Here is a 27,351-nt window from a genome sequence, read left to right as displayed (position 1 = left end):
TAAATTTTTCTGAGGAGTGGGCTGGACCAGAAAGGAGCTAAAACTTGGAAGTCTCTGATTTCTGAGAGCCCGAGAGCTCCAGTGCTGGGCTCAGCATGCAGAGCTGTGCAAAGAAAGAAATTCAGCTAATAGCTTATTCTTTAGAAAGGGCCACTCATACACCTGGGACAAGTTTATTTATATGAATAACTATAGAGATGAATTGTTTTCAGAGTACCTTTGAGAAAAATGGGATGAAATTTAAAAAGACCCTCTTCTTCCTGATGAGAATCTGAACTAATCATTAAGAACAGCCACTGGTTTGTTCCAGTTTGTTTGTCACAGTGTATCACGATCACTTTTCTTTCTGAAAATGCATATAGGAATCTAAGCATTCCATTCTCATAAATAACCTAGCTATGCGGTTGTTTTGTTTTCTTTTATTTTTCTTTTCTCTCTTTTTTTTTTTTTTTTTTCCTCCTCCAAGTTAAAACCTCTCCCACAGGTCTGTTCTATCCTTCTGCAGAGGTTACCTCCTCCCCCTCTGTCAGCAGAAAGGAAACAGATCTGCATGTCAGCTGCCAGGCTTCATGCACTGGTGTCCTAGCGCTGCAGGACACCAAGGTACAGAACCTGAGGGAGCAGAAGAGGCTGCCACCCAGCCAGGAGGAACACTGGTGTATTTACCTTCCATGTGAGGGCTGATTAAAACTCACAACATCTCTTAATAATAGACGTGGTTTAGTAGATTATTACTTGCCCAAGTTTCAGAAAAGGATTAACACAAATCATTACTGCCAGAGTCCTGCTTCACCCCCAGTCCCTGTGCTGCAGTCTTTGCCTACACAAGAGCAGAGTGTTCAGTATCTGTTACAGATGTTTGTAGAGCAATCATCTAGTCTTGCATATGTGCATCTTGATGCTGACGCACAAAATGTTTACCAGAAAAGAGTAACCAGCACTGTACAGACAATTGTACAGGTGTCCTACTGATAGCTACACATGGAAAGGAGAAATCCTCTATCCCTCGTGGGTGAAATTAGAACTCCCAGGCTTGGAAACCTGTGGGCAAAGATAAATGCTAGAGCACAGCAAACATGGCACTTGAGGACACAAGCTGAAAGAGACTTGGACGTGCAGAAAGATTCAGTCAGTATTTACTACAGAATTAAACACCCTGTCCTAAAACTATTTCAGTATCTCTAAAAGCACATTCATTACCAAACTTACTTATATAAACAGAGGGGCACACTTTGAAATAAAAAAAATACATCAATTCACTGCTGGAAATAACAGGAAAAATATACTTAGCGTTGTCCCTTAAATATTTTTAAGGAGAGTTTGCAGAAGGGAGGGAACTCCCTGAACACCTCGCTCTGCCTAAGTCCCCTTTCCCCCCTTTGCTAAATAAAAGTCTTCTGAAAGCCACGACAGCTCCTGTAACTTTAAACCTGGGCTGAGTTCATAATTTTAGTACTGACCAAACAGAGTGCAGAGGGCGGGTCTGGCTCTTCTTTTTGAGACCACCTTAGGCACGCTCCCCTCCCACCCCTTGGCTAAACAAAAAAATGCTGACTCCACTCAGATCCTTTGCTCTAGCTGTATAGTTATCATCTGGGAAAACCTTCCCCCTTTAGCAACAGCAGCTAAAGGAATACTTGGAATACCAAAGTAGTTTTTGCAGTGACTTCTTTTTGCACTCTCAATTCTCACCCGCCTCTAAAGAACTTATCAGAATCTAAATCCATCTGGTCTCAGAAGTGGAAAGCTCTTCTCTAAGCCGAGGAAAGATGTTTATTAAAGTTCAATTCTTCATCTTCATTCTAGGGAGCGTGCCTTTCATAGCACTTGCTGAAGAAGGTAAGAAAAAAACTTTGTTTAAAATTATTTCCAGTGATTTCCTTTAATTTAACAGTTTGTGTGCTTACTAATAGGTGATACAATTGCTCTCTCCTGTTTATAAAACTCTTCCTTTTAATTCTTACGCTACCATTGAGTGTATACTATGGTGTAGCAGGAAAGAGGCACATCAAAAGTTTTCAGATGGTCAGAGTTGTGCTCTATTAGAAAAGACTTCTGTGCGTCTGTGCGAGGGAAGGAGTAGTTTGGAAGCAGCCAGCAAAAACATTACATCAGCAGCCCTTGGAAGTGTCTTCGGTTTCACCATATAAAATATGCAGAGAAGACTGCAAGCAGTAATTTAGTTATAACAGATATTTTGATGGTGAAACTGCCCGCTATGAAAGTCATCTATAAATCTTTCCATTCAAGAGTTTAACTTCTGGGCTTAGAGGCATTACCACAGCTTGGAACTAAAGCCTTATCAAGAATTCTGCTAGTAATACGTTGGCCATAAGCAATATACTTAAGCAAGGGAAGCTAAAAGAGGAAGAATTATTACCTAAGACAGATTTGAGAAATGTTATATATCTACCCAGGAAAAGTTAATTTCGTGAACTATTTCTTTTGTATTTTATAAGAAAAATACCAAATAGATTTTAAAATGTAATAGATTTTAAGTCTTACTAAAGATAAAGCAAAGAGTGATTTACTGACAGTAACGAGAATTGTCCTGAACAGTACTTGATTCCAGGAACAGCACATTCAAGTTCAGTCTGGTTAGCATTTGACTCAGTCTGAATGAGCTGGCCATCAGGCAACGGGCCCAGGGGACGCCTGTGCAGACAGCATGCCCGCAGTGGTGAAAACACAAGTGTTGCTGCAGGACACGGGCATTGCCTGCTCCAGGTATCAGTTCTCTGAACACAGCGACCCGAAACTCAACCCACTAGTTTTCCAAAGCATAAATTCTCTTCTCTGACTTGGATTTTGGGATATGGCCTGATTTTAGCCTGGTGCCAACCGGTATCCTTCTGCTGGAGATAACGGCTGTATCGATATGCAGGATGTGTAGATGTTGGCTTGTGACTTAATTGGCATTCCTGGTGTTCTCTGTGTCTCAAAGGTTGGAGTTACACTCCAAAATTTCACAGAAAATCTAAAACTGATCAACGTTAGTCAAATCCCCAATACTGCTTTTCTCCGTCCTAGAAACTTAAGGCTCAAATCACCATCTCCCAGCTAGCTGGTCCTTAGCAAGCACCAGTATTACATATCCCCAAATTTACAGCCATTAACAAGGAGACAAAAAGAAACCACCATTTTACAGAATTATCGTAAGCAGTTTCTAGGATAGCAGAACTCCAAGAAAAGAGATCTTCCATCTTAAGGCTTTTGGGGAGGTTTTAAGGATATTTTCTCTCAACTCTGAGTTAAGGAGCCCAGCAATGATCAGGTTGAAATCCCACAACCCAAAAAAGTTAAAGCATTTTAAGCAGAAGATTTCTGTTAAGAGTAGCACAAACTTAGGAAATCTTAACAGGAATTTCTGATCCCAAAGTCAGTAACTTGGTTTCCAACAGAATGGATAAAGCTCTTTTAACTGGGTCATAAATCAATACAGAACAAAGCTGTGAAGGATAAAATACAATACCGATGTGGAAAAGAAGAAAATTAATTCATTTCCTTCTTTATATGTGAGCTTCCAAATAAAATTAATGACAGAAATTAGCAGAAATACAGAAAGAAAACCTAAGAACAAATCTTACCTCACTGTCTACTTACAAACGCATTCACGTTAACTTTGTATTATCCATTCCTGATTTAAATCCTAACTGAACCAGCCAAGTATTTGGTCATACTTACCACCCAAGGACAGCCCTGAGCGCCCTACACAACCTGATGAATTTTTAAACTGAAGCATTTCCTTTTGAATGACTAGGAGATACACATTTGTCTTTCTGTGATCCTGTTCAGCATATAAAAACCTCAGGCAAAGCTTAGCACACAGGATCAAAAGAAATGAAATGGAAGTTAGCCTAAAATCTTTCTGGGCACAGCGTTAATCACATGATGAAAAGCACAAGTATTCCAATGAATGTTTTACAGGCAACACATTTCCTGCCTTGAAACCTTTCCTATGGTGCAAGTATCATTGCGGATAAGAGGATTACTCTACGGGCTGTCACATAACATGAACAAAAATTAAGATGATTGTTAACAAGTTTCCACGTGTCACTTGAGCTGCATCAACTGTACGTGTGCCTGATCTTAACCACAGGCAAATACTAAATAATGCCTCCTTATGCAAGCCTCGAAATAAAGCAGGTCTATGCTAGGTCATATTACTTTACATTTGGTCTGGTCTCAAGGTTAGCACATGGACAGGTAGGGTAATCAAGATGAAAAGGTTTTTACATGGTAAGAAAGGAAATTGAAGTTTACAGTCAACCACAGAAGTCTGCAAAGCTTTCTAAATGTTTCAAAATCAAAAACTAGGATTGAGAAATTGCAAGAAAAGGTTTTTCCAAATATATCTTGATCTACCCAGCTGCCACTGCCAGTTCAGTAGTAAAGCTAAACAGTGAAGTTAGGCACCTCTAAACTCTTCTGAAAAAACAAATCCCATAATTGCAGGTAAGAGGTAAAGCGAACAACCAAAACGCATGTGAGTGCAAACGGGAATGAAAAGCTCGGTTTGTGCCTGTGGTATTTTCAGTTATTGGAGCAAATAAACCATGACTTTAACGTCTACTCTTCATATGTACAATTGCTGCTGTATAAATACCCCAGGAGACATTCCCCTAGGCCTGCTGCCCCACCGCACTGCCTGCTCCAGCTCTTCTGTCCCGATGGAGCACGCAGGACTTCCACCCTGCATCCAGCTGCATCGTGGATGAGCACACATCTGCGTGCCTCTGTATGTGCCTCAACCACTACGTTAGCAGGATATGAATCTAGCTGTACATATCCGATACCCAAGATTTAATTACCACAGAAACATCTCACCGAATCTCAGTTAGTGGGCCTGCAAATTAGTGAGTGCACATTGCAGCGTCTTGGTAAAAAGATCAGCAGAGAGCAATTTTTTCATTGGAAAAGCAGGGATGCTTTTGCATCTATTTCTCAAAACCTAGGAGTTCAGTTTTTGAATCTGTGTAATTTTGTACAGAAAGGAAACGGTCATATTTAAAAGCTCACAAGTGGGCCTTTCATTAACTCAGGTGGCACAGTAAAAACGGGAAACAGAGGCTGGATTCTCAGCTCCTGTAATTCAATAGCTTCCACTGAAACCATGCATTTACCCTAGATCTAGCACTTCTAAACCATCTACAGTAATATAAGCAGCTGACAACCTAGAGAGATAAAAGAACATATTAACAGATAATCAAAAAATAGTAAAGCAAGGTTAGCCCACAGTGTACAGGCTGTGGCCTCTGACAGAAGCACCCAGTGTTTCCTCCTTGTGTCATTTGAGGCAAACCATACATGCGTACCACAGACATAACTACTGTTTGCCCAGCTCTAACATAAAGTCTCTGTCTCAGTTGTTTGTTGTGTTGGTTTGTTTGCTTTTTGTCTGAGTGCGGTCAGGGACTACAGGATGGAACCCAGATGCTGCCAGGTCCTGCTCTGCCCCTGCATCCCGGCTCCATGCTGCTGGCAGGCAGCCTCCAGGCGGCCTCCACTGCTCTGCGGGCACACAAACTCCATCCTCAGCTCGAGTTCAGGCAGCAGCACAGTTCCTTTAGCTGGGTGGCGTGCAGCTTGCTTCGTGCTATTTGGTAACAAAACACACAATTAGGATACAGGGGCGCTGGGAAGTTTAAAGAAAAATGAGAAAAATTATTAGACAAATTTATGATTTAGTTCCAACTCACTGTCTCAGATGCCTGGCCAAAGACTTAAAGGAAACAAACTGGTGCTGTGTACGTTCTCCTGTTGCTTTATGATTGCCCTGTGCTTGTCCACCATTGTATTTGTTGATTTTAGAGACTACAACATCCAGCATAAATTGTATCAAAAATCCTTTGCAAGGGTACAATTCAGCTGTGCACCTCATTTCGGGCAAGCAGGCAATTTCTTCGCAGGACCTGAGTAGTACACGAGTTGCTGCTATATGTCTAAAGGGGATATACTTCATTCCAAATACGTATTAAAATGTTTTTATGACTATAAAACCCATCCAAATATTAGCTTGTGTATTATTAGTTAGGATGAATGTCAGACTAAACATACTTGAATGGCTCTTGCTTGCTGGCAACGTTACACTGTGTGGCAATCCATAGCAACTAGCCAAGAACCATTGTGAACTAAATTAAAGGCCAACCAGTTTCCAGTTCTAGAGTTTAGCATCCATATTTCAAAGAAATGAGTTAGGAAATGATCACACAAAGAGTTCCGCTGACAGATCTAAGGGGTTAGCAACCTTCATGATGGTTGTGATAAACCACCGCAGGAAGTAGCTTCCTCGAGCTGGCAGCTGTACGAGGGGACAGCTACAGCCTCAGAGTTTTTGGCAGGAAGTGAATCAGAGAAAAAGATTCTTTTATTACTGTATCCAAAGTAATTTCTTAATTCCTTTCATCTGTATTCATAGACCACTATATTTGGACACAGACTGTCTGCTTTCTACTGCATACCCAGTAAAATTTGTCGATCCGCTGCATGAAATTCTGTACTTTTCTCCTTGTCAACCTGAGGTCCCTTGGAGTGTCCCAGCCCCAACACTCCTCCCCTTCCAGCCCTGCCATGATACACAGTACTGCAGTGCTGCAGTTTTAGGTGCCGTGCACAGAATGATCCAAAAGACTCACCCTGATCTCATACCTCCAGTCTTGTTGCCCCCGTCACATCTTTACTGCTCAGGAAACAGAAAATTGCTTGTAAGACTGCTGCAGGGCAACCTTGTGGTTGGTTGTAGGGCAGCAGAAATCATCCTTAAGAAAGTGGCTTTTTAGACAGGTTCAAGAGAGAGCAACTCTGAGGTCAGCGTACTTAGTGGACAATCAGAGTGACACAGCAACGTTATTAAAACCAGAAGCCTTAGAAGACTTAGTTTTACGCGAATAACTTAGAAAGAAATATCCCATAATGGAGTTAGATATTGTTCTCCTTAACCACAGCTTTGTGGGCAGTTTTATCATAATAGAAAAAGCTTAGTAAGTTACCACCTTTTCCTCCTGTGGCTTTGTTTCATAACTTTGGTTGTGGGTCACATACGTGTAGTAAGCACACGAAGTGCAGCTGATTTTCCTTTACATCTGCCCAGGTTAAAATGTATTTTTTGTTTTGCCTTCCTGAGGGTATCCACATATGGACGATGTACAATATTTTGCAGCATTCAGAGATGTGATTTACTTTAGAGACAGCTGAGGGTTTCCTTGCTACTCTGCACTGTAGATTTAAACTCTGGCTTAGTTCCTCTGGCTAACCCAGTCACAGCAATAGAAACCAGCTGCAGCAGGGCGTGGTGACCAAAGGAAATGGTTCTGAAAATTCAGCAAAACGTTGTCATCATGAGCCACACAGAATAGACGAACAAAGTCAATCATGCTCTAAATAAGGTTTAACTAAATCCTTTCTTGGGCATCATAGATGAGTTTTCAACTGGCAGGCACTTGCCTAAGTTCACAGTATTTTTGTCATCCAGCTTCTTCCGCTACAAAAAGCAAAGCCTGTCCAGCTTTGCATAGGGAAGCAGCAATAAGCACTCCAGGATTTTGTTAGTGTGTACTTTCTCCTGAACAGTACAAAGTCTAAGCACTTAAACATATTTCAGGACATTTCTCTATAAGGGCATAACACACTAATCCAAGTTCCAGAAAAAAAATAACAGGAAAAAAAAAAAAAACACACATCAGTGCTGTGGCCCCAAACGGGCTGAAGATACAAAGTTCTGAGGACACTGCAGATGCAATGAATTTTGCAGGAGCCACAATTGCAAATGAGAATTGCAGGTCTCACATTGAGGAACTCCCTTGCTTTGCAAAATCTGAAAATTTTAACTGTCCAGATGCTCAAAACTCAGAAGGCAAATAAAGAGAACCCAGTATATTTTGTTCTTCAAAAACTCAAATTTTCAAATTTTCTATATGCTTTTCTATATGCTGTAAAACCAACCAAACAAAGCAACAACAACAAACTCTGAAATACAATGAAAGAAAAATAATAGAAAACTACGTGGGGAAGTAAATTGCTGAAGTCTGGGAGGTAGGTACTTCTGTATTTGGAGTACATTTAAAATGAAGATGAAGCCAAACAACAGAAAACAGAACTGTATTTGAAAACTACAATACTACCACTCAGAAATTATGTATTCAGAAGGAAGATACCTTATGAAATTATACATTTTTGTTAAGCTCCCACCACCAGGAACAGAAGTTCCCACTGAGCTACAACTGAACAAGATTCCAGTAGTGAGATAATGGATAAGGTATGGGTAAAAATAAACTTGGATTTTAAAATCAAAACCATTGTTTGACAGTTTTAAACTTAGAATAACTGAAAACATATATATATATGTATTTAATAGGAGCAGAGGTGAAAGGAACAATAAAAACTCTTTCAGCTCTTACTAGAGGGAACCCTTTAAAGTTAGCAATTTTTACCTACTGGTAAGAATTCTGTCATATTGCAGAGCTGGAAACAGTCTATTTTGAGGGCTTCCTACCTCAAGGACAAAGCTAAAATATTGGCTTAAAACTGCCTTTGCTCACTGGCATCTGGGTTTACTCAGACTGCTGGGAAAGAAAGGAGATCCTCCAACATTCTTCTTCTTCAAAAGTATCTTTGTTGTTTTTGGAGATACCTGAAAGAAATGCTAACTGACAACATTTTTACAACTCACTCTCCTTTCCAGCACAACCACTGTGATTTGAAAGCAACCCTAAGAGGTTTTTCTAGTAAACTGTCGCTCTATGAATAACAATGAGTAGTGAGCTCATCTTTCCCTAAGTGGGTCACGGGATGCTTACCCGCACAACGTTTTCAAAGCAGTATTAAACTTTTAAGGACATCAGATTTTTTCCCAGTGTGAGAAGTTGCAGCCTGATAGCAGTTGGGACTTTGAACTGAAATGCACCCAGCTGGAACTTGGGCAGAAAGAGATGCAATGAGTAATTCCCATCCGCAGCAACGTATGGCTGCAAACAGAAGAGGCCACAGCAGTGTCTGCAGACAAACCCAGCACTGTGAGGCAATGTTTTTATTTACAGCCCCCTGTAAGGTACTGATAAGAACATTTGCAGAAGCAGTACTTAACCCTATGGCTCTTGCTACATTTGGCCCACATCATATGAAGCCAATGAATAAAGCACAGACACATTTACGTTGACATTCTCTTGGTATATATGCCTTGTCCTGGGTAGAGGGAAAGAAGTTTCATATCTAGTAGATTCTCTCAAATTTCATTTAAATATTAAAAAAAAAAAAAAACAAAAAAAAAACCAACTTTAAAACTTGGAAAGCTTGAAGTTAAATCCAGATGCCTTTTCCCGGTGCTGTTTTCGCCCTCCCCTTAATTCTCCCTCCACACACTGTATTGATTTGAAATCAAAGGGCTGCTTGTTACAGTCAAGCAACCAATGTTGGCTTGTTCTTGCAAAGGCATATGAGAAAGCTAGCCTTTTTCACTGCTTTTACTCTTTCATGTAAGGTGCCAGAGTCCATCACCTCCCTTTCAATATGCTATAGCATGTTAGAATCCGCAAAGTTCAAAACAAATCAACACTGCTTTCAGTTTATCTAGCTTCAGTTTGCAAGTATTTGCCTGGCCTTGAGCTTACTGCAGCTTTCTCTGACAGAGCTGTCCAGTACCTGCTGTCCCTTCCTACAAATGCAATCCAGTGATTACAAATCAGCTCCCAGCCTTCTGATGGCAGCTCAGCAGAGTGTTTAACTACACACCACCATTTAGACCACATCTGTCCAGAAAACAAACCTGGAAATACAATGCAGGGACCACTCTCCAGCAAACACAGGACCTCACCTTAAAGGCAGTATTATTCAGAGTGGGCAGGGCTGGAACAAGACCCACATATTGGTAGAAATCAGGTCAATCTGTGAGTGTTAGCAAGTTAATATGGAAGTTTCCCTTAATATTCTAGTTTCCCTGTACAGTTAAGAGAAGAACTTCCAGAGTATGCCCCAAATCTCAGGAGAGCTGAATCACCCTCTGGAAGTATTTACCTTTCTTTACGGACTGTAAGAGAAGGGCAAACACAGACCTTATTTAAGCAAATTCATAAGAACCTAAAATTAGGTCAGATCAATCTGGGCCATTACCTTTCGTCAGTGACTGTATCCTGAGGGAAATGTGCTGAAATAGATTTCCTACACGCTGTTGGTCGCCAAGAACCTTCGATAGCTTCACCACACAAAGAATAATTATTTTCCTGATATTTTGTGATGTTCACTAGTTCTCTGCACCTTTGCTCTATGACACCGTTTCCTTTCCTGCCTTCACTGTCAGGTAATTCTTCAGGGCTGAGAGCTACTGCCTTGCCAAGGGTATAATTAGCTTCCCTGAGTGAGCTGCTTGTTTTTAACACACTAAACTTATTTCACTTTCCATCTGGGGTTTTTCTCTGGTAATTGGTTTTCTCCATCTGTGCTTATTTTGTCACTAGTGAATAAATGATTTTTTCAGTTCTGCCTGGGATCACAAACTTACCTGATGCATACAATTCATGTTGTTTAGCCTTACTGCAATTTCTTTTTTTTTACATTTAACATGTACATACCATAATCCCAATATTCTAACTTAAAGGCTTTACTGTATAAACCAAGCCTGAGGATTATCGAGTAGTGCCATACCTTAAAATGGCCTGATATTTTAGATGGCTAATGAACACGCCTGGAAGTAAAGCCCCTTTCTTTATGCTTGTGATCAAAAACGATGAAAGCATTATTTTTACAGTATAATGAAGACCCTGTCCTGTTCTTGTAGTTCCATGAATTATAAGGGCATTTCTTGGAGTCTGGGTGGCTTATTTAGCCAGCTATATTAGGCTTCATGTTGGCATAACATGAATACACTTTCTTCATCTGTTAGTGCCTAAAGTACTATTTTCACATCCTTCTTTTGGCTCTTAAATAGAAAGTGTATCTGTATTCAGGTTTATAAATAAAGATACAAAATATAACGTTCTTATTACTTAAGTAAATACGGATTTAGAAATCTAAGTTTAGATCAGTGTTTAGTATTTTGGGGAAGGGACAAAGCTCTTGTATTGCTAGAGATGGATGACAAAATAATTTGGTTTAAATACTAGTTTTGGGAACGAGGAAAATATTTGCAAGTTTCCAATAGAATTCAGTGGCAAATGGAAATGGAGATTGTATTTACTTATTTATTTTAATGTCAGGTCACTCGTCTTCTGCATGAAATGTTTCCTTTAAAAAGGCTGGTGTATTTTGATCATTCATTTCAATTTTTTTTTTTTTTTTCATTTGAAAGACCATTTTACATTTAAAGAAGGCATTTGGAAATTGAATAAAGATTAAATGGAACTCAAGCAAAAGAAAAATAATTCCCAAGTGATTATATGTACAGCTGGTAGAAATTGACTTTAACTTTTTCTCATTTTGACACGGTAAAATGCCCATTCTTTCCAATTTTTCAGCCACAGAACAAAAATTCTGCTTAGTTGCCTCTAAATCAAATACAGCATAAGTGTAATGCATTTAGAGATACAAATATTAAAGACTTTTATAAGAAACAGGAATAGTCTAACTACTCAGAACTGGTCTAATTAGTCAGTAATAGTCTACATTCAAATGCAGAAGAGGTGAGGATGTTTTCAGGTCACTAAATAGGAGAAAATAGTAGAAACAGTGCTTAGTGCTTAATTAAACAATAGGCAGCTCATGATTTTTTCTCATAAGATTTCTAATAATAAAATTGCACAGTAAAATCCTCTTATTAAATAACTTGTGAATATTGTCATTCCCCTCCCTGAGACGACTCTCCAGCACTACTGACTTTTCCAAACACAGAGGTATGACGAGTAGTGTAACAACCAATTCTATTCAACAGCAAAAATGCTATGGTATGAACTACCTTGCAAAACAAAAAAAGGATTAGATATTTTATTCATAATTAACCTATTTGCAGCTGACAATGGCTACCTTATGTACACCACAGGTAAATGATGGGTGAGTATCCAGGGTTTTCTCCAACACCTCTCCCTGCAAATCTCTCTGCTGCTTGAAGGGAATGAACACGGCTCTCGTTCACATAACCTTTAGCTACCCTTGCAATATTTCCTTACAGTAGATCAGTATTATGTTGAAAAAGTGTGAACTGATAAACTGGGTTGATAAAATGAGTTTGGACTTTTGCCCCAGTTGTTGAAATAAAAGTTTGGTGCAAAATTTGAATCCAGGAAATAACTACCCAGAAGCGTTAGGTTTTTATGCCTGATGTTTTTGCTCAGGAGAATGTCTATCTATTATTAGCTCTTTGCTTAAATTTAAACACTGGTATCTGGAATTAGCAGAAGTCTCATGCCCCAGGCAACAGAAAAACAAGCAGCTTCACCTCCTAGTTTTACAGTCATGGTGAATTAAAAACTCCCAATAAACATCATGCTACACTAACATCATAATGTGCATGGTCATGGTTTTGTGAGTCAGCATGCAACTTAGTCAAGTGATTTGTGTACTTCCAACATTTTCTTGATAACTGCCAGTTATCTTCATGTACACATATTTTTTGTGTTCTACCTTGTTATGTCTCATTTTCCCTATTGATGATATTTTGCCATATTTGTGAGAAACGGTTTAGGTCAAAATTAAGTGTTTGTTCTACCAAAGAGTACAGATGACATATAGGTCTAGAATAAAAAATGAGACTTAAAAACAAACAAACAAACAAAAAACAACAACAACAACCAAAAACACACAATTAGAGTCACAGCAGATATGGTTTGCAACATTAAAAAACCTCTCACATGTAGTAATATTTTTTAAACTACAGCTATACCCATAAACATTAATGGTAGTACTAAAAAATAAAGGTGGCTGGGACTATGCTGAAAGATGGGAGGAAGCTCTTACTACTTTAGAAGAGCAAAGATGCTTAAAGTAATTCATCAGGATACATATGCTAATACCTGAAGTATGGAGCAGTTGCATTCACCTGTATGGAGGGGATAACTTCTATTGAAGAAAAATTTCCCTTGGAAAAAGTGTTTAGTGTTCAATCCTGGCACAACACAGAAACACTATACATGATACATGCTTAAGTTCTGTCCTATGGCTTTGTGTAAGAATATAGACAAAGCCAGAAGGTTAGTCCAAATAATTGTGCAAGCCCAAGTGCAAAGGTAGGCAGATTGAGTGCCACCTAGATATATCATGTTTAAAATAATTTAGATGTCAAAGTAGCCAGAACATGCAACTATCAAGTAAAATCCTAACTTATTTTCTAAAATTTCATTTAGCAAGTGCAATTCTAGAAGGAGAAGAAAGTGCAACAATTGATTTCAAAGACAGAAATGACACAGAGTTTGAAGAATCACCAACCCTGGTGAGTATCAGTCTAAATAAAGGTTGCTTTCCATTACCCTGATTTCACAGTTTTGACTCATTGCTTAGATTTCAAACAATCATAAATTATAGAGAAAAACTCTGAGTTATAAAATGAAAAAGACCATATGCTGATGCTTTTGCTTTGCAAGCAAGTAGGTTGAAGGCGACAAAGCTGAAAACATTTTTGGCAGTTCACGTGTGCTGCAGAAAGCGTTCATAACCTGCTTCTTTATTGCCATTTGCCTCTTCTAACTCCCTATCTCTCCGTTAGCTCTTGTGAAACCAAACTGACAAACAATCAGAGAAACAAAAAAAAAAACAACACAAAACCACAAAAACAAAAAGAAGAGGCCGGTCTGCAACCTTCTGCAGTCTTCTGCACTTTTATAGTCCTGTTGAGAATTCATCTGACCTATAAAGTCTCTGTCAGGAAGGACAAATTAGCTTGCTTTGTGTTTTGTCACTCTTCATAAGGGACACAAAGATGACAGGCGATGGCTAGAAATTCATGTTCAGGGCACTTGGCAGATCAAGACATTTCAATGCATACTGACACTGAACATACTGTGGTTTTCTTCCCCTCTGTTTTTCCCCCAACTCTTTTAGCTGCCCACAAGTCTACACAGTGTAACAAATCTCTTGGAGTTTGGACAACTAATGACCACAGAAAGTGCATCTGCCCTGCCTGAAGACGGTGACAATTCTACAGACAATGAACTTAACACTGAAAGTGTTGATGGTAAAAAAGTATATTTCATTTTCCATTTTAATACATTGCAGTCTTATATCCTCTACTAAACATACATGTATATCTGGAAAATTCAAATACCAAGTTTAAGCTATTCTCAAATGCAAATTCAATTCCAGAATTAAAGAACTGTACTAAACAGATTTTGTACAAGTTTCCATGCCAAAACGACATAATCTAATCTAACTTAAATCCACTAGTGTATATTAGATATAACCATTCCCTTAGATTTTAGTTTATATTTCTGTTACTTCAAGGAGCTTTTCATTTGCTCAGTCTCTATCCCAGCAAAAGAGCAACCTATTACACAGCTCTCATACCGTTATGACACAGCTGTTAGAAGTTTTCCTTGGATATGTCATTGTAAAGTGGGATGCGGAACTTGGTATAAAGCACCTATGTAATTATTCTCTTTCTGACTTTACAGGTGGACTGGGTGGGGAGCAACCAGAGAAAACTGAGAAAGGTATTAAACAAAATCATTGATTATAAATATAAGGGAGAGCTCAATTGTCAGCTCATACCCTTTTTGAAGGCTTTAGCTATGCCCATGCTATTCTTAAAAATAATGTCGGGGGGAGCCATGGTACACCCCCTGGTCTGCCTCCTCCTGCTCACGTGATCATTGTCTCTTTTCACCACATCAGTGTGGAGCCCTGCAGCCTAAAGGCACATTTGCAGGCTTATAGTCTACACAGGCTATGAATCACTGTATAAATGGCTTTGCAGGTCTCAGTGCACAGAATAGACCATCTCAGTGACTTCAGCACATTTTCAACCTAGCACAAATGCTGCAAAAAAAAAAATAATAATAATAACTGCTGAACTTACCAAATCTACTGGAGAGTTCAAAAGAAACAAGAAAACCTACACTAAGGAATGGGATGCAGCAGAAAAGTGTCAGTTCTATCTCTAGCCTCTGTTATCAATGGTCTCCATGAGAAACCAGTTAACATACCCAATTTCTTCTCGTAGGTGGTCTGGAAACAATTGCACTTGTTGGAATAATTATTGGAATCATAGTAGGTGTTGGAATCCTTGCAGGAATCATAATCGCTGTTGTAAGGAAGATGTCAGGCAGGTACTCGTAAGTAACTCGTTAATCAGGCTTTTCAAATAAGCAGAATCTTCTGAGCAAGGTCACAGGAATAGCTTCTGAACTTTCTAATACTTCCAGTTTGTGAAAAGTAACCTGTTCCGTAAGAGCTGCCAACGTGCTGTGAGTGCTTTAAGTCCCCTCTGAGGTGCTTCAGAAAGATCTGTCATACATTGCATGCATGCTCTCATAATGCCTCGCCAGGTGTAGCAGTTTGGGGTTGGCTTACACCACACATACATGAAGCTCACTGTAAAGAATTGAAGGACCAAGTTCTAGAAGTGCTGGACAACATGTGAACACTGACAAATGATCTTTGTCTTAAAAATCTGGATATTTATGGAAGCTAGTACCAATAAGATTAATTGCTGCCACTCAATCAAAAATGCTTTACAAATTTTAGAGTAGTTAAAAAACAAACCAAACAAAAAACCCACATTGCATTTAACAAATACTGTTCACTTGGCATTAGTCAGTGGGCAGTAAACGAGTACTTCCAGTAATAGGGATAGGAGAAAATAAATTACAAACTGGGAGGAGAAATACAGAGGTGACGGGAAAGACAAGCAAGGGGAGGAAAACAGATCACATACCTAACATTTGGGTAACTTCATGAAAAACAATAAAATGTCATCCTTTTTTTTTTTTTTCTTTCTTTTTCTTTACAGGCCCTGAAAATAGTTGAAAAAGCAACCAAGCCATTCTATGCCAGTAAATACATAGCAAGTGCTTCTTACTTTATAAGAACTGAAGACTATTCCTGTATTGGTGTGAGAAGATGATCCATGGAAAATATGGTTGAAGAATTCCAGATCTATGGGGATCCCACACAACTCTCCCAAAGACTATTTTCTACAGACTACAGAAAATGGAACATTTGCATAGGATTTTTATTAACCAGGAGTTTACTAGAAGAATGAAAAAAGATCATTCAGTAGGAACAAACTCCAGCAGCAACAACATTTACATCTGAAATATGATTTGCAGGTAATGTATGCTAGCTTGATTTTAAATGCTGCTGGCAAAGACTATTTCACATCACATTTTATGCATTTCTTTAAAAAATACATCCAGAATCTTTTCTGTCAAGTGTTTTGGCTGGTTAAGTGCTTATGGCATGTTCATCTAGTGAACATATAGTTTGGCAAGATTTGAAATTTCTTACCAAAAAGAAGGAATTGCTTCAGAGAGAAACAATTATATACAAATCCAGAAAACATTAGGTACTGGAAGCTAAAATCTTTCCACTATTGATACTGATTTTTTGCTGTTGATACTTATGTTATTGTGTGGCAAAGTGTGATAGGTCCAGCTGGAACTGACCTACCAACTGAAAGCTTGTGCATCTGACTGCTGCGACAAGAATTTGTCCTCCTCTTGTTGCAGAGACACAGGGATTGAAATACACATCCTGAATTAAAGGGTGCTTGGAAAATACCCAGTTTTGATGGGTCAACTTTAACCAGTTACTCAGCACGCTTTAGAGCTGATGTGTAAAAGCTTTTGAATTAATGTATATGTGTTTTCTTTATAACTGTCTCGTTTTCCAGCAGGGTAGCCTGCTTGATCACGTGTGCCCGATACTAGATCCGAGCATGTTAGTGAGGTATAAAGCATTTTTGGACTCTACAGCTTTCCACTAAGGCATATTAAGTGCAGCAGTACCTGAACACGCAGAGTTCAGAGTAAAAGCTTTGCATGCCAAATGGCTGCAATGCATCGTGTTTTCTAAACTAAGGCATTAAATGTTTGGTGTAAAAATCATTAAAGTCCATATGGTCAATATGTATTAAACAATTTATCTAGATGTGTTTCTCTGTTTCTTCCTTGTGCCATGAACTTTCATATCAATCTGATCTTTGGAAGAAAATACAATGCAAATTATGTCGTGTTTTAGAGTAGTTGTTCTTTATTTTTTTTAATTTCCTCAATAGCTTTGGTATTTGTCTTGTCAATTCTGACAAATTTGACATTTTGATAACAACTGAAACATTTAATCTGTCTCAAAGCTAAACATGAGAAAAAATAATTTAGAGTCTTTTAGCGCTGTTCTTAAGCTCATGTGGTGGGGATGATGAGTTTATAAACTGTAAAAGAAGTAGGAAGAAAGTAAGACGAGAGACTAGTAAATATCTCTATTGAGTAATATAAGCTTTGAATACATCTGAAAAGCCTTCATTTGGATCTTGTTAGGTTAAGCTTTAGTAACCTTTATCTTCAGACCGGTCTATGCTAAGAACTCCACTCTAGATATAAAGTCTTAGATTACCAGATACGGCTGCTTTTCTGTCCTATCTATTAAAAAAAAACACTTTTTTTTTTTTTTTTTTTTCCCTGTAGTCTGAGTTTAGACTTTCCTTTAGTCTCAGAAATCAAGCATATTTGTATACAAGATTTTGGTTTGTAGCTTGCTGTCAGTAAATACAATCATCTTCAAAGTGCTCACCTTACTCCTGATAGTAACTCACCTGAAACAGTCATTCTCTTCCTTATCAAGGAAGATTCTGATGTAGAGTTCTCCACAGGAATGACTTGCCCCTTGAATAAATTATTCCCATCATGTCTCAAGCACTATCCAGACAGGCAATTTATAATGAAATGGAAGTACACCTTAACTTGCTTTGAAAGACTGCTCTGATGAAACATGGTGGAGATTATCATGTGTTGAATACATATGTACCCACACAAGGATGCAACTTACATGTACATTAAGGAATCTGTCATGTCTTTGCATTTACGTACTAATCCTATGCAGTGAAACCTCAAATACCAAACCATATGCATCCAGAATCTGTCCACAGTACTAGGATAACTGCCCTTTCATTCAAGGTAAAGTCTTATTAATCTTAGGTGACACCAATCCCTAAACAGACGGCCCATGCTCCACTGAAATATAATCTGGGGGGCTTCCAGCGCTGGAGGCTTAGTATTAAATATATTGTGCTGTAATGGATCTGAAGCAGTAAAAACATAAAGACACAAATTCCCTTCTGATTATCATCTGGAGTACAGAACACTCAGTATATGACTAGAGAAAGCAGGGGCTCTGAAGAATCAGAAGACCTAAATTTCCCTTATTCTGCCAACAAGAGGAAACAACAACTGCTGCTGCACTGATACATTTAATCCTATGATGATTCACACTGCCTTGCTGCTGAGAAATCTCCAGTGTAGAACATTCTATCCTGCCTCAATCAGGCTTCAAGAAACAATGACTTTGTGAAAAGCTTTGTTACGTATTTATATGCTATTGAAGAATTCGTAATTTAATTCCTTTTTGTAACTTCATGATACAAGTATTCTAGAAATATAAACTAAAAAAAAATAAAATAAAAAAATCATTGCAGAGGTCTACATTCCTATGTAAAGTACAGCAGTGTGCTGGGTCTGAGCTTTCACTGACCTGGATTATTTAGCTTTCCATTACTAGTTTAGAAATTCAACAGTAGGTTTAACACGAGCTACCTGTTTGGTGGTTATTTTTTTGTTTGTTTGTTTTGGTGGAATATATGTGGAAGATGGGATCTTTTCTGCTTTGGGAGAAGTCAAACAGCACATTGTCCTAGGGCAAATACCTCCATAAGCTGAAATGAACGATCAGTATACGTGCTTGCAGAATCAGGGCGCAAGGTCAGGAGACTTCCTATGAATGTGAGCACATCAGGAAACATCAGCTCTATACTTTGACCAGCTGGCCAGGTTAGATTTTTTATTCACCAGGAATGACATTCAATATATCAACACTTGTTGTTAACTTAAAATCCTGATTCCTGATCATGTTCATTCCTTTATTGTTAGTAACAGTAATGTTCCCTTTCACAGCTTGGCTTTGAGTCATGAATGTGGCTCTCCCTAACAGACAAGCAGGCACCAGGCTTCCTCTGAAAATGCCAGATGTCACCAAAAAGTATCATAAACATAGTTGTCCCCTTATATTTGTGTCTGTGAGAAAGATGTACAGGGGTAGTATACTGTGAAAGTAATGATGTGATGCATGAATATTTATAATTCTAGGTGTCAGGACAATGATTCATCATAAGGCTTGTTTTTACTGTAAGAACAGAAAACATCTGAAGAATTAATTCAGTAACTAGCAATAACTAAGTATTCACCAGAAGAATGTTACGGAAATCTCAGACTCCTCCCATTAATTTAAAAAGTATTCATCAACAGTTAGAACGCTAATTAAAACATGCAGCAATTATTTTAAATTCATTATTCAGTATTTTAAGAGGTTACATTATGATATTGCAAGCATCTTAGCTGCATGCTATTTCAGACTTGCATTAAAAAGTACAACCTGCATACTAACACAAAGTTCTCAAACTCAAAAGCTCTGATGTCTCATCCACAAAAGGATGGTAAGCGCTACCTCCAGGTCAGGAGAGAATGACACACAGATTAAGTGACTTGCCAAAGGTTATATCTGTGGGTAAGGGAAAAGCCAACACATGAATCTTTAAATATTAGTCCTGTCACAGCTCTCTGTTAGTTCAGATGAAGAGATGTTTCATTACTTTTTGATAACACAATCCTTTATATTCTTTAATATAAAATAGTAACAACAGGTACAAGAAAAAAGCAACTACAACCTGAGCTGAGGCTTCCTGGTAGAAATACTCTCACAATTAATGTTTCTGATGAGAAACCACTCCATCCAAAACAGTCTCTCCTGCACATATGAAGTTCTGCAGTGTAGATACTACTGAACCACTGCAATTTAAAGCTTTAAGTCATAATTGTCTACACCATGCCTGAAGACATCATCATAACTATTTATATGCATCTACTTAACTAGATTAAGTATAAGCTGATCATACCCATCCTTTCCCAGACAACTTTTTAACATGAAATATCAATCATACCAAATTTCTCACACCTAGTTTTGCTGGATGGCTGCTGATGGGCACAGAAGGTAACAGTGGATACGTAACTTGATATTAGGTGCCATAACATACATTTCTCACAGCTGGAGGCATTTATGTATAGGTAAGCCCAGTATCCCATGCGTCTTTGTCCAGGCCTTGTGGATTCAGGCATCAGACCAAAACCATAGCCCCCTGCTCTCCAACAAACAGTTGGACAATGCCACAAAGATCCCCATTCAATCACGCAGCTTGTTGGGCTCTTCTAGGCTAGAGTTAGTCTCTAGCAAATGCTATATTAGCAAGCATCTCAGCCAGCAAGGAGTGCTGCACATTCCATGCATTTTCAAGGGTGTATTCTGTTTCCCGAAGGCATTTGGCAAGGGTGATTGATTCTGAGAGTTGAGAAACAAAACCAAGCAGTACCATCCAGAGGAGTGGAAAACTGAAGGAACAGGGAAACGGTATAGCAACACTGGTATAAACCAGGTTTAGTTTATCAAATTGAGGATAGTCTAAGAAGTCACTGCAGAAGCAGAAATTGCAACCTTATTATACTTTCCTTTTGAAAGATGAGGGATAGTGATGCAGTGCAGCAATAATTCCATTAAAACCTGGGTAAATCTAGAAGCTCCTCCTGGTTCTTCAGAGGAAAAATAGTACAAAAAACCCTGTTTGATTCTTCACAGAAACCCTTCTTCTCCCAAGTAGAACAGGAAACTACTGTTCAAGCAAGTTCTTTAACTCATTTTTTTCACTACAAAAAAACTGTCATCTGGTAATAACTTAAAGGCAATATGATCAGCAACTGAGTTAAATCAACTAGAAGTGGACCTATGTCCTTATCAGAAATACTTCCCCCTTCCCTATGGAATGAAGAAACATTCTCTAAGAAAGCAATTTCAAGTGTACTAATAATTATTTTGGTCTTATGAAATTAGTACTGTGTGACTCATTTGAGCTGGGAAGCAACTCTATTCCATACTCACATCAACTGTGTTATCCTCAGATAACACAGATCTTTAGAGACCCGTGGATATTTTGCCTCATTACATCTGAATCATCATATACAGGAAACAGAGAAGGGATTAGTAGATTCAACGGGTGTACTCAAGGGAAAAAGATGGGCATGTCAGTTGTTCTTCACTTCCTATCTAGTCTTGGAAAAAGGGAACACAGGAGATGAATAAGCAGTAATAACTGACAATAGCACAACATAGTACCTTCCATCCTGAAAGAATGTCTTTTGTCTCCTGTGCACGCCTTACAGGCTCCTTCCACAGCAGAATTTCTCACACATCCATTGCACCTGACATTGTATTCAGAGAGCCCTATCACTTATGCCAAGGCTATACATTATGTTAGTCCTTCACGACGAAATATCAGAACACCAAGGGAAAAAGGTGCATTAGGGAGTGTGCATCAGCTTTTGCATATTCTACTGGAAAGAGACAAGAGGTTGACATATAGATGTTAATTGTGTCCTGAAAGTTTTGTTTTGTTTTTTTTTTTTTTTTTTTTTTTTATAGCACTCAAAACATTTCAACTTCAAACTACATTCCTGTTACATTTTGGCATAAAGACAATTGCTGTAGAGACATGATCCCTTTAAACGTTGCAATACTTCATACAAGTGAAACAGCTCAAATTTTATAGCTGTGAATGATCGAGTGACATTACTTTGCTTCCACGATAGTCAGTGTTTGGACTGCCTAGATCTACAACACTAGTTTCAGTTCTTTCACCTCAGTTGATCAGAGACAGACAGAAGGCTGAGGATCACACAGGGGAACCTATTCTTTCATACAGATGCAGGTAACACTTGGCTTGCACAACTAAAATTACAAAAAGAATTAAGCAAAGGCCACTAACTTTAGTTTTATAGCTCGGTGGTAGAAGAGATTTTGACCCAAGACCCAGCCCTTAAAGGTAAGTTATACAATAAAATATAGCTTGCATTTTTAACAGGCAGCCTTTGCTTTATTAGCAAATGATGAAAGCATTAAGATAGTATAAATTGCTGCACCAAGTTACCTCTGTAATCTAGAGTGGGACTTCACCCAAGGAGACTACCCTTGGTGCTAACAGTCTTTGAGAGACAAACAAAGTAATGAAATTACGAAAACATACATTGCTACTAACCAAAATTCCCAGGGAGGCAAAACCTACCCTCTGTTCATTTAGAACTAGAAGTTCTGGGCTTAAGAAATGTTTTACTCTAATTATGAAGTTAACCCTTGAAAATAGCTTTCCTGGTGGACTTGCCTGCGTCATTTTGTCATGATTAATAATTAGCTTACTTCTACGGTAAGTATGCTTGATTAACTGAGTGGAAAGCAATAAAAGTATCTGAGAAGGTAAAGTATTTCTGCATTTGACACAGAAAACTGGGCAAGAATGACTTAAGACTTGATATACCTGACAAGAAGCAATGTTTAAAAAAATACACAAGCAGAATACCAAGAGGTACTTCTCACTGCAGACTACTAATACAGATGTAGTATGACAGCACACTCAGTAAGCTGTATCATAGCACCAGCTAGTGGTAAGAATTAATGAAAGCATTTTTACAGGAAAAATAATAAGCATGTTTATAGCAAGAAAGCTTCAGATTATTATATATAGTCTCTTAGCCATTCTGTAAAACAGAAAAAACGTCTTGGGCTCCACTGCCTGTGATCAAGAGGTCATGAAAAGACTTCAGAGTTTTGACAATTGCCCTACCCTGGATGCCCTCGTTACCTTTTTGTTTAAGTCATATGTGACTTGTAGGAAGGCCAGGGAAGCACAACATCTAAGACTAACTAGCTATGACCATATAATCAGTTCCTTAAAGTAGTCCTGAAGAGGAACCTTGCAACAACTATAGGAAAAGGAGTACCTGTTGGTTGGCAGATGAGTTTATGTACAAGTATTACAGGAAATAACAGAACTCAGACGAGTGGCAGGCAAACCATGAGGCATTTAGGAACAATGTTAACAGACACCATTGATAAGCTTCAGTACTGCTGTTGTAAAATAATTAGATTTTAAATAAAACTTGTTACTAATGTGAAGAAGAAAGATTCAGACCATAGAAAGTAGAAATGAATAAGGCCTTTGAAAAACCCTAAGACTAAGTTAGAAAGGACCACCTAAACCAGAAGGAAGTGAAGTAGAAATATTTGAGTATTATTACCCAGGATATTCCAAGTACAAGTCACCTAAATGTCTTAGTAGTTCAGCCAATTCTTTGTTGCCTCCCAAACAATTTTAGAAAAACAAACAAACAAAAAACATATATTAAAATTTAGAGATACAAAGTACCCCAAATCCCAAGCAGTTGGACAGTATCAGTCTTCCTCTTAGAAACTTTTAGTTTAAGCCCTAATATGCAGTGTACTGTCTCCTATGTTTACAAGAACAAACTTGAATAGCACAGAACGATTAGATAATAGAGACCTTGTTCCAATTAACAAGAGAAGAATTGGCCATATTGGTATCACCTTGGTTCAGTTAGTTTCAAGGCTGCTTCAGACCCTCTGATGAGAAAAATCTTTTCTAGAAATTTCATTTTTCTTGGATGGGTCACCAAGACTGCTACATCCAAGAACTTTCCTATCTCTAGCTACATAAGCATCACCTTTTCAGGCACCCTGAACAGTCAGTCAAACATCCAGATTTACAGAAGTTCCTTCTATTATTTTTCTCTCCTGTGTACTGATATGTGTCTGTGCATGTTTAAGCACACTCAGGCAACACAAGCTAGACTAACTCAGGCTAATTTGTGATTTAGAAGCACAAGAATACCAATATTACTATTTTAAGAAGAGTATTCAGAATGTCAATGGGCTAAAGATTCATAGGCTTCTCTGACCATCAAAACTAGCAGAAAATGAAGTGCAAGTCCACTGGAACACTGCCAGATGGTATGTATTCTCAAAGTGAGGTGAAAATAAAAATGACTCTCTTGTATGCACACAGCCAGACCTATCTAGGTTTCAAGGAGAAGTGGCTAGATAAACTACAAAAAGCTTTGCCTTTTTTCCAGGCTAAGCAATCTGCAAAGTCTACCTGGAAATAAACACTAATATAAAGGAGCCAAAAATAGCACAGACTATGCCAAAACAAGACAGCTTTTTCTGCTCAGTAAGGTTGAATGATCAGTTCTGGAAAAAAAGAAAATACAAAAATTATTAAGAATCACTGATGTGCCCCAATGAGTGAAAAATACCACAAGAAAGTGACTGAGTTACAGAATGAAAGTGTTTCAGACAAGGCTGATACTGCAAGCTCTGTTTTTATTGTAAAAAGGGATGTTTCCTACAGGCTTCCATCAAAATTATCCAAAAGTTCTGTTATCTGACTTTTTAATACTACCTGTCTCTTAACCCCAATGGGCTTGCATACCTCTGAAAATGAGATCTGATTACTTCAGTTTGCTGAAGCATTTCTCCTTCAGAGACGGTAGAATATTGCAGTATGCTTTGTAGAGACATTTCTAATTTAAATGAGCAGCCTTAGAGCCACAGGATTCATATATGGAAGACTGCTACAACAGGAGTGAACTGCTAAAATATTTATAGATAACATGACTTTCTACTGTGTAATGACTTCCAACTAGTGATGTCAATCTGTCACAAAAGATGAAACAGTATTTTGCTCCCCTGCATTGTCATTCCTAAAATACAAATCTTTGTCCATATAAACAGTTCATGTGTCAATACTTCGGTTAACACAGGTATGAGGTAAACCCTAATTATCTCCAGAAAGAGACATAGCTTTGAATTTTGACAAATGTTCTCTCCTGTTAGAGCCTAATGTCACTTTCAAACATCCTGTCCATACAACAGATCCTTGGAGTCTCCTTTTAAATGTTAGTAAGGCCTTGCAGCAAAACAGGAACAAGTCATCTCAGTTCTCCCCTTGCTAGTGTTTTGTTAGAGGTAAAGTATTGAAATAATGCCTAGCATTCTACCTCTTAAGGCAGCAGTTACTAAGAAAATAAATTTTTAAACAGAAGATTCTCATATAACTCATGTAACTTGCATTTTTTTAAAGAAAGGGTGTTAAATATCAATGTCTTTCTGGTCCATATTTCACGGTTAGAACCTATATATTAACTGAATCACAACAGCACAGAAAAGTGATTTGGAAGCTGGATAATCAACAAGAACACAGGGAACAATGTACGTGACTGCATGATTATGGGTGTCACTGCCTTACAATCTTTCAGAACATACTACATGTAAACTAGAGGTATAGAACCTGGTTGAGTGACAGCTAGCTGAATAACAGTAAGTGCTATTCACACTTGAGCAAAGCACAGCTGCTTAGAGCAAGAGTGATAGGATAAACCAAAAATACACAGCCTGAGAAACTACCAGTGAGGCCCCTAAGGGAAAATAACTGGAATCCCTGTAGTTCAATACATGCAATGCCAAACTGACAAACCATACATTGTCTCAAGTTTCTCCAGATCTTCAAGTGCACTTTCACTGATGAAGTGAGGCGCTCAGTTGCTTGGTGGAGATCACATTTTTCCCTATTATTATCTTAAAAGGTGGCACAAATTTGTGAAGATTTTCACAAAGTTTGATCCATTACAAGTCACTGACTGAACAATGCAAGAACTACCAAAAAAAAAAAAAAAAAAAAAAAAAGGCTCATCTACCCTTTTTGCTTGTTAAAACATTCCAGTGACAGCTGAAGAGAGCAGTACTACTACTCAATAACCAACACTAACAAGCAACTCCAAAAGCAAAGTTCGTATTTGTAAGTGATTTGCTATTACACAGTCAAGATAGTATTATTTGACAATATCTTTTTACAGGTTCATCAAACATTTGAAAAAGATACCATTATAGTTGAAGTATGGCTTATTTGCATCCCTTGTGTGTTCATTTATTCTATTCTGCACAGCAGAAGTCCTAACTTTGTTAGTGTAGTACCCAGGAACCTATTATTATAGCCACATAAGTAGCGTTTACCACATGCAAGACTCTACAGGTTTTTACTGGCCCTTCAGAAGGGGCTGGATCCTTGATGTATCAATACAGATCCTCAGTATTCATCTCAGCTGACTAGTACATAACTCAGCTCAGCCAGCCTGGGTACAACATACCTCCTTTGACTCCAAGACAAACAAATGATTTAGGAATCAACATTCACAAGAGAATATTTAATTTGGGGAGAAAATAACGTCCTGCAAAGATTACCTCTTAAGTCTTTAAACTACTACACTACTTAAATCCCTCATTGTTCAATGTAAATTAATAGTAGAGACCTAAGCCCAAATCCTGGATCTAGTTTTCCCCCATCTCTAAATTCAAGAGAGTCAAACCCAGTTTAAAGTTTTACAAGAATTCCCCCCACATGGACACACCCCACGAAATACTACATTAGTGTAAGAAAGCAAGAACCTTTTACATTATATAGTTATGGTTCTCTAAAATTTAAAAAGAAAGTTCTTCTGTCAGAAATGATTTCACTAATGTACTGTGCATCCTTTTATTTTTAGAACAGTCTTGAAAGATGATTCAAGTTAACAATAGAAAATATGAAGCCCAGAAGAGTCTACACATCCATTTTTAAGTTAAAAAAAGAAACAAATTGGATAGAGATTCAAACGCATATTTACTAGCAAATAGCACACTGTTAAGCAAATGGACTGGAAATAGTTGGACTACACTCAGCTTATATTGCTAGTGGCATTACAGGTGTTAAACACCAAAACTACTGATGAACAGACAGCACCTGAAAAGTTGTTGTTTTTTTTTCTCCTCCTTTCACAGGTATGCACGTCATAGGCGCATGACAACTATACTTTATATAGATAGTAAGAGAATAGGACTGCTTTCTACTCTGAGGTTTTTGACTAAGTAAGTGTAATAATCCATCCTTAAAATATCTGCAAATAAGAGTTCCTTAGGTCATAAATTACTTAATGCAAACCAATTCCAAAGCCTATCTTGTCTTAGCATGGTTAGCAGACCTCTTCAACATTCTGATTCTTTGTTTTAGCTACTCTCTTGTAGCAGTGATAGTCTTTTTAATTAACAGAGTTGAAGTATTTTCTCTTACTATTTCAACTCTTTCTTTTAAGATTTATAACAACCAAGCTTCTAACAACAAAACAATTTTATTAAAAGCTTTTTTGAAAAACACTGATATTGTTACCATAGAACTAGGGCCTTTTATCAGTTGCAATTAAATGCATAAAATGTAAGTAATTAGAATAAGCTACTTTGTTTCCACTTAGAGCTTCAGATTTTCAAGAGTTCCTTCTTCACCTACAATATATAAGGTAG

The 27,351-nt window shown here is 38.0% G+C and overlaps 1 protein-coding gene across 2 annotated transcripts; it reads left to right on the top strand.

Moving 5' to 3' along the window:
* Window positions 1-1,584: 1,584 nt before the first annotated feature.
* PDPN (podoplanin) lies at window positions 1,585-16,932 on the top strand. Of its 2 annotated transcripts, none has more exons than XM_032201516.1 (6): window positions 1,585-1,839; window positions 13,266-13,351; window positions 13,960-14,092; window positions 14,529-14,567; window positions 15,077-15,182; window positions 15,866-16,932. In XM_032201516.1, exons 1-6 carry the CDS (start codon window positions 1,770-1,772, stop codon window positions 15,870-15,872), a joined length of 441 nt encoding a protein of 146 aa, XP_032057407.1. In that variant the 5' UTR covers window positions 1,585-1,769; the 3' UTR covers window positions 15,873-16,932. The 2 variants fall into 2 exon arrangements, with proteins under 2 accessions (XP_032057407.1, XP_032057406.1); XM_032201515.1 differs by having other exon boundaries at window positions 15,077-15,188.
* Window positions 16,933-27,351: the final 10,419 nt, after the last annotated feature.

Source organism: Aythya fuligula, chromosome 21 (assembly GCF_009819795.1).
Source record: "Aythya fuligula isolate bAytFul2 chromosome 21, bAytFul2.pri, whole genome shotgun sequence".
In the NCBI taxonomy this organism is placed as follows: Eukaryota; Metazoa; Chordata; class Aves; order Anseriformes; family Anatidae; genus Aythya; species Aythya fuligula.
Note: the sequence above shows the minus strand (reverse complement) of the source record. Positions and strands in the feature narration are given on the sequence as shown.

Coding starts and splice junctions, on each gene's coding strand:
- PDPN (XM_032201515.1), top strand. CDS start 1,770: ATGTTTATTAAAGTTCAATTCTTCATCTTCATTCTAGGGAGCGTGCCT. Junction 13,352..13,959: donor TTGAAGAATCACCAACCCTG/GTGAGTATCAGT, acceptor CAACTCTTTTAG/CTGCCCACAAGTCTACACAG. Junction 14,093..14,528: donor TAACACTGAAAGTGTTGATG/GTAAAAAAGTAT, acceptor CTGACTTTACAG/GTGGACTGGGTGGGGAGCAA.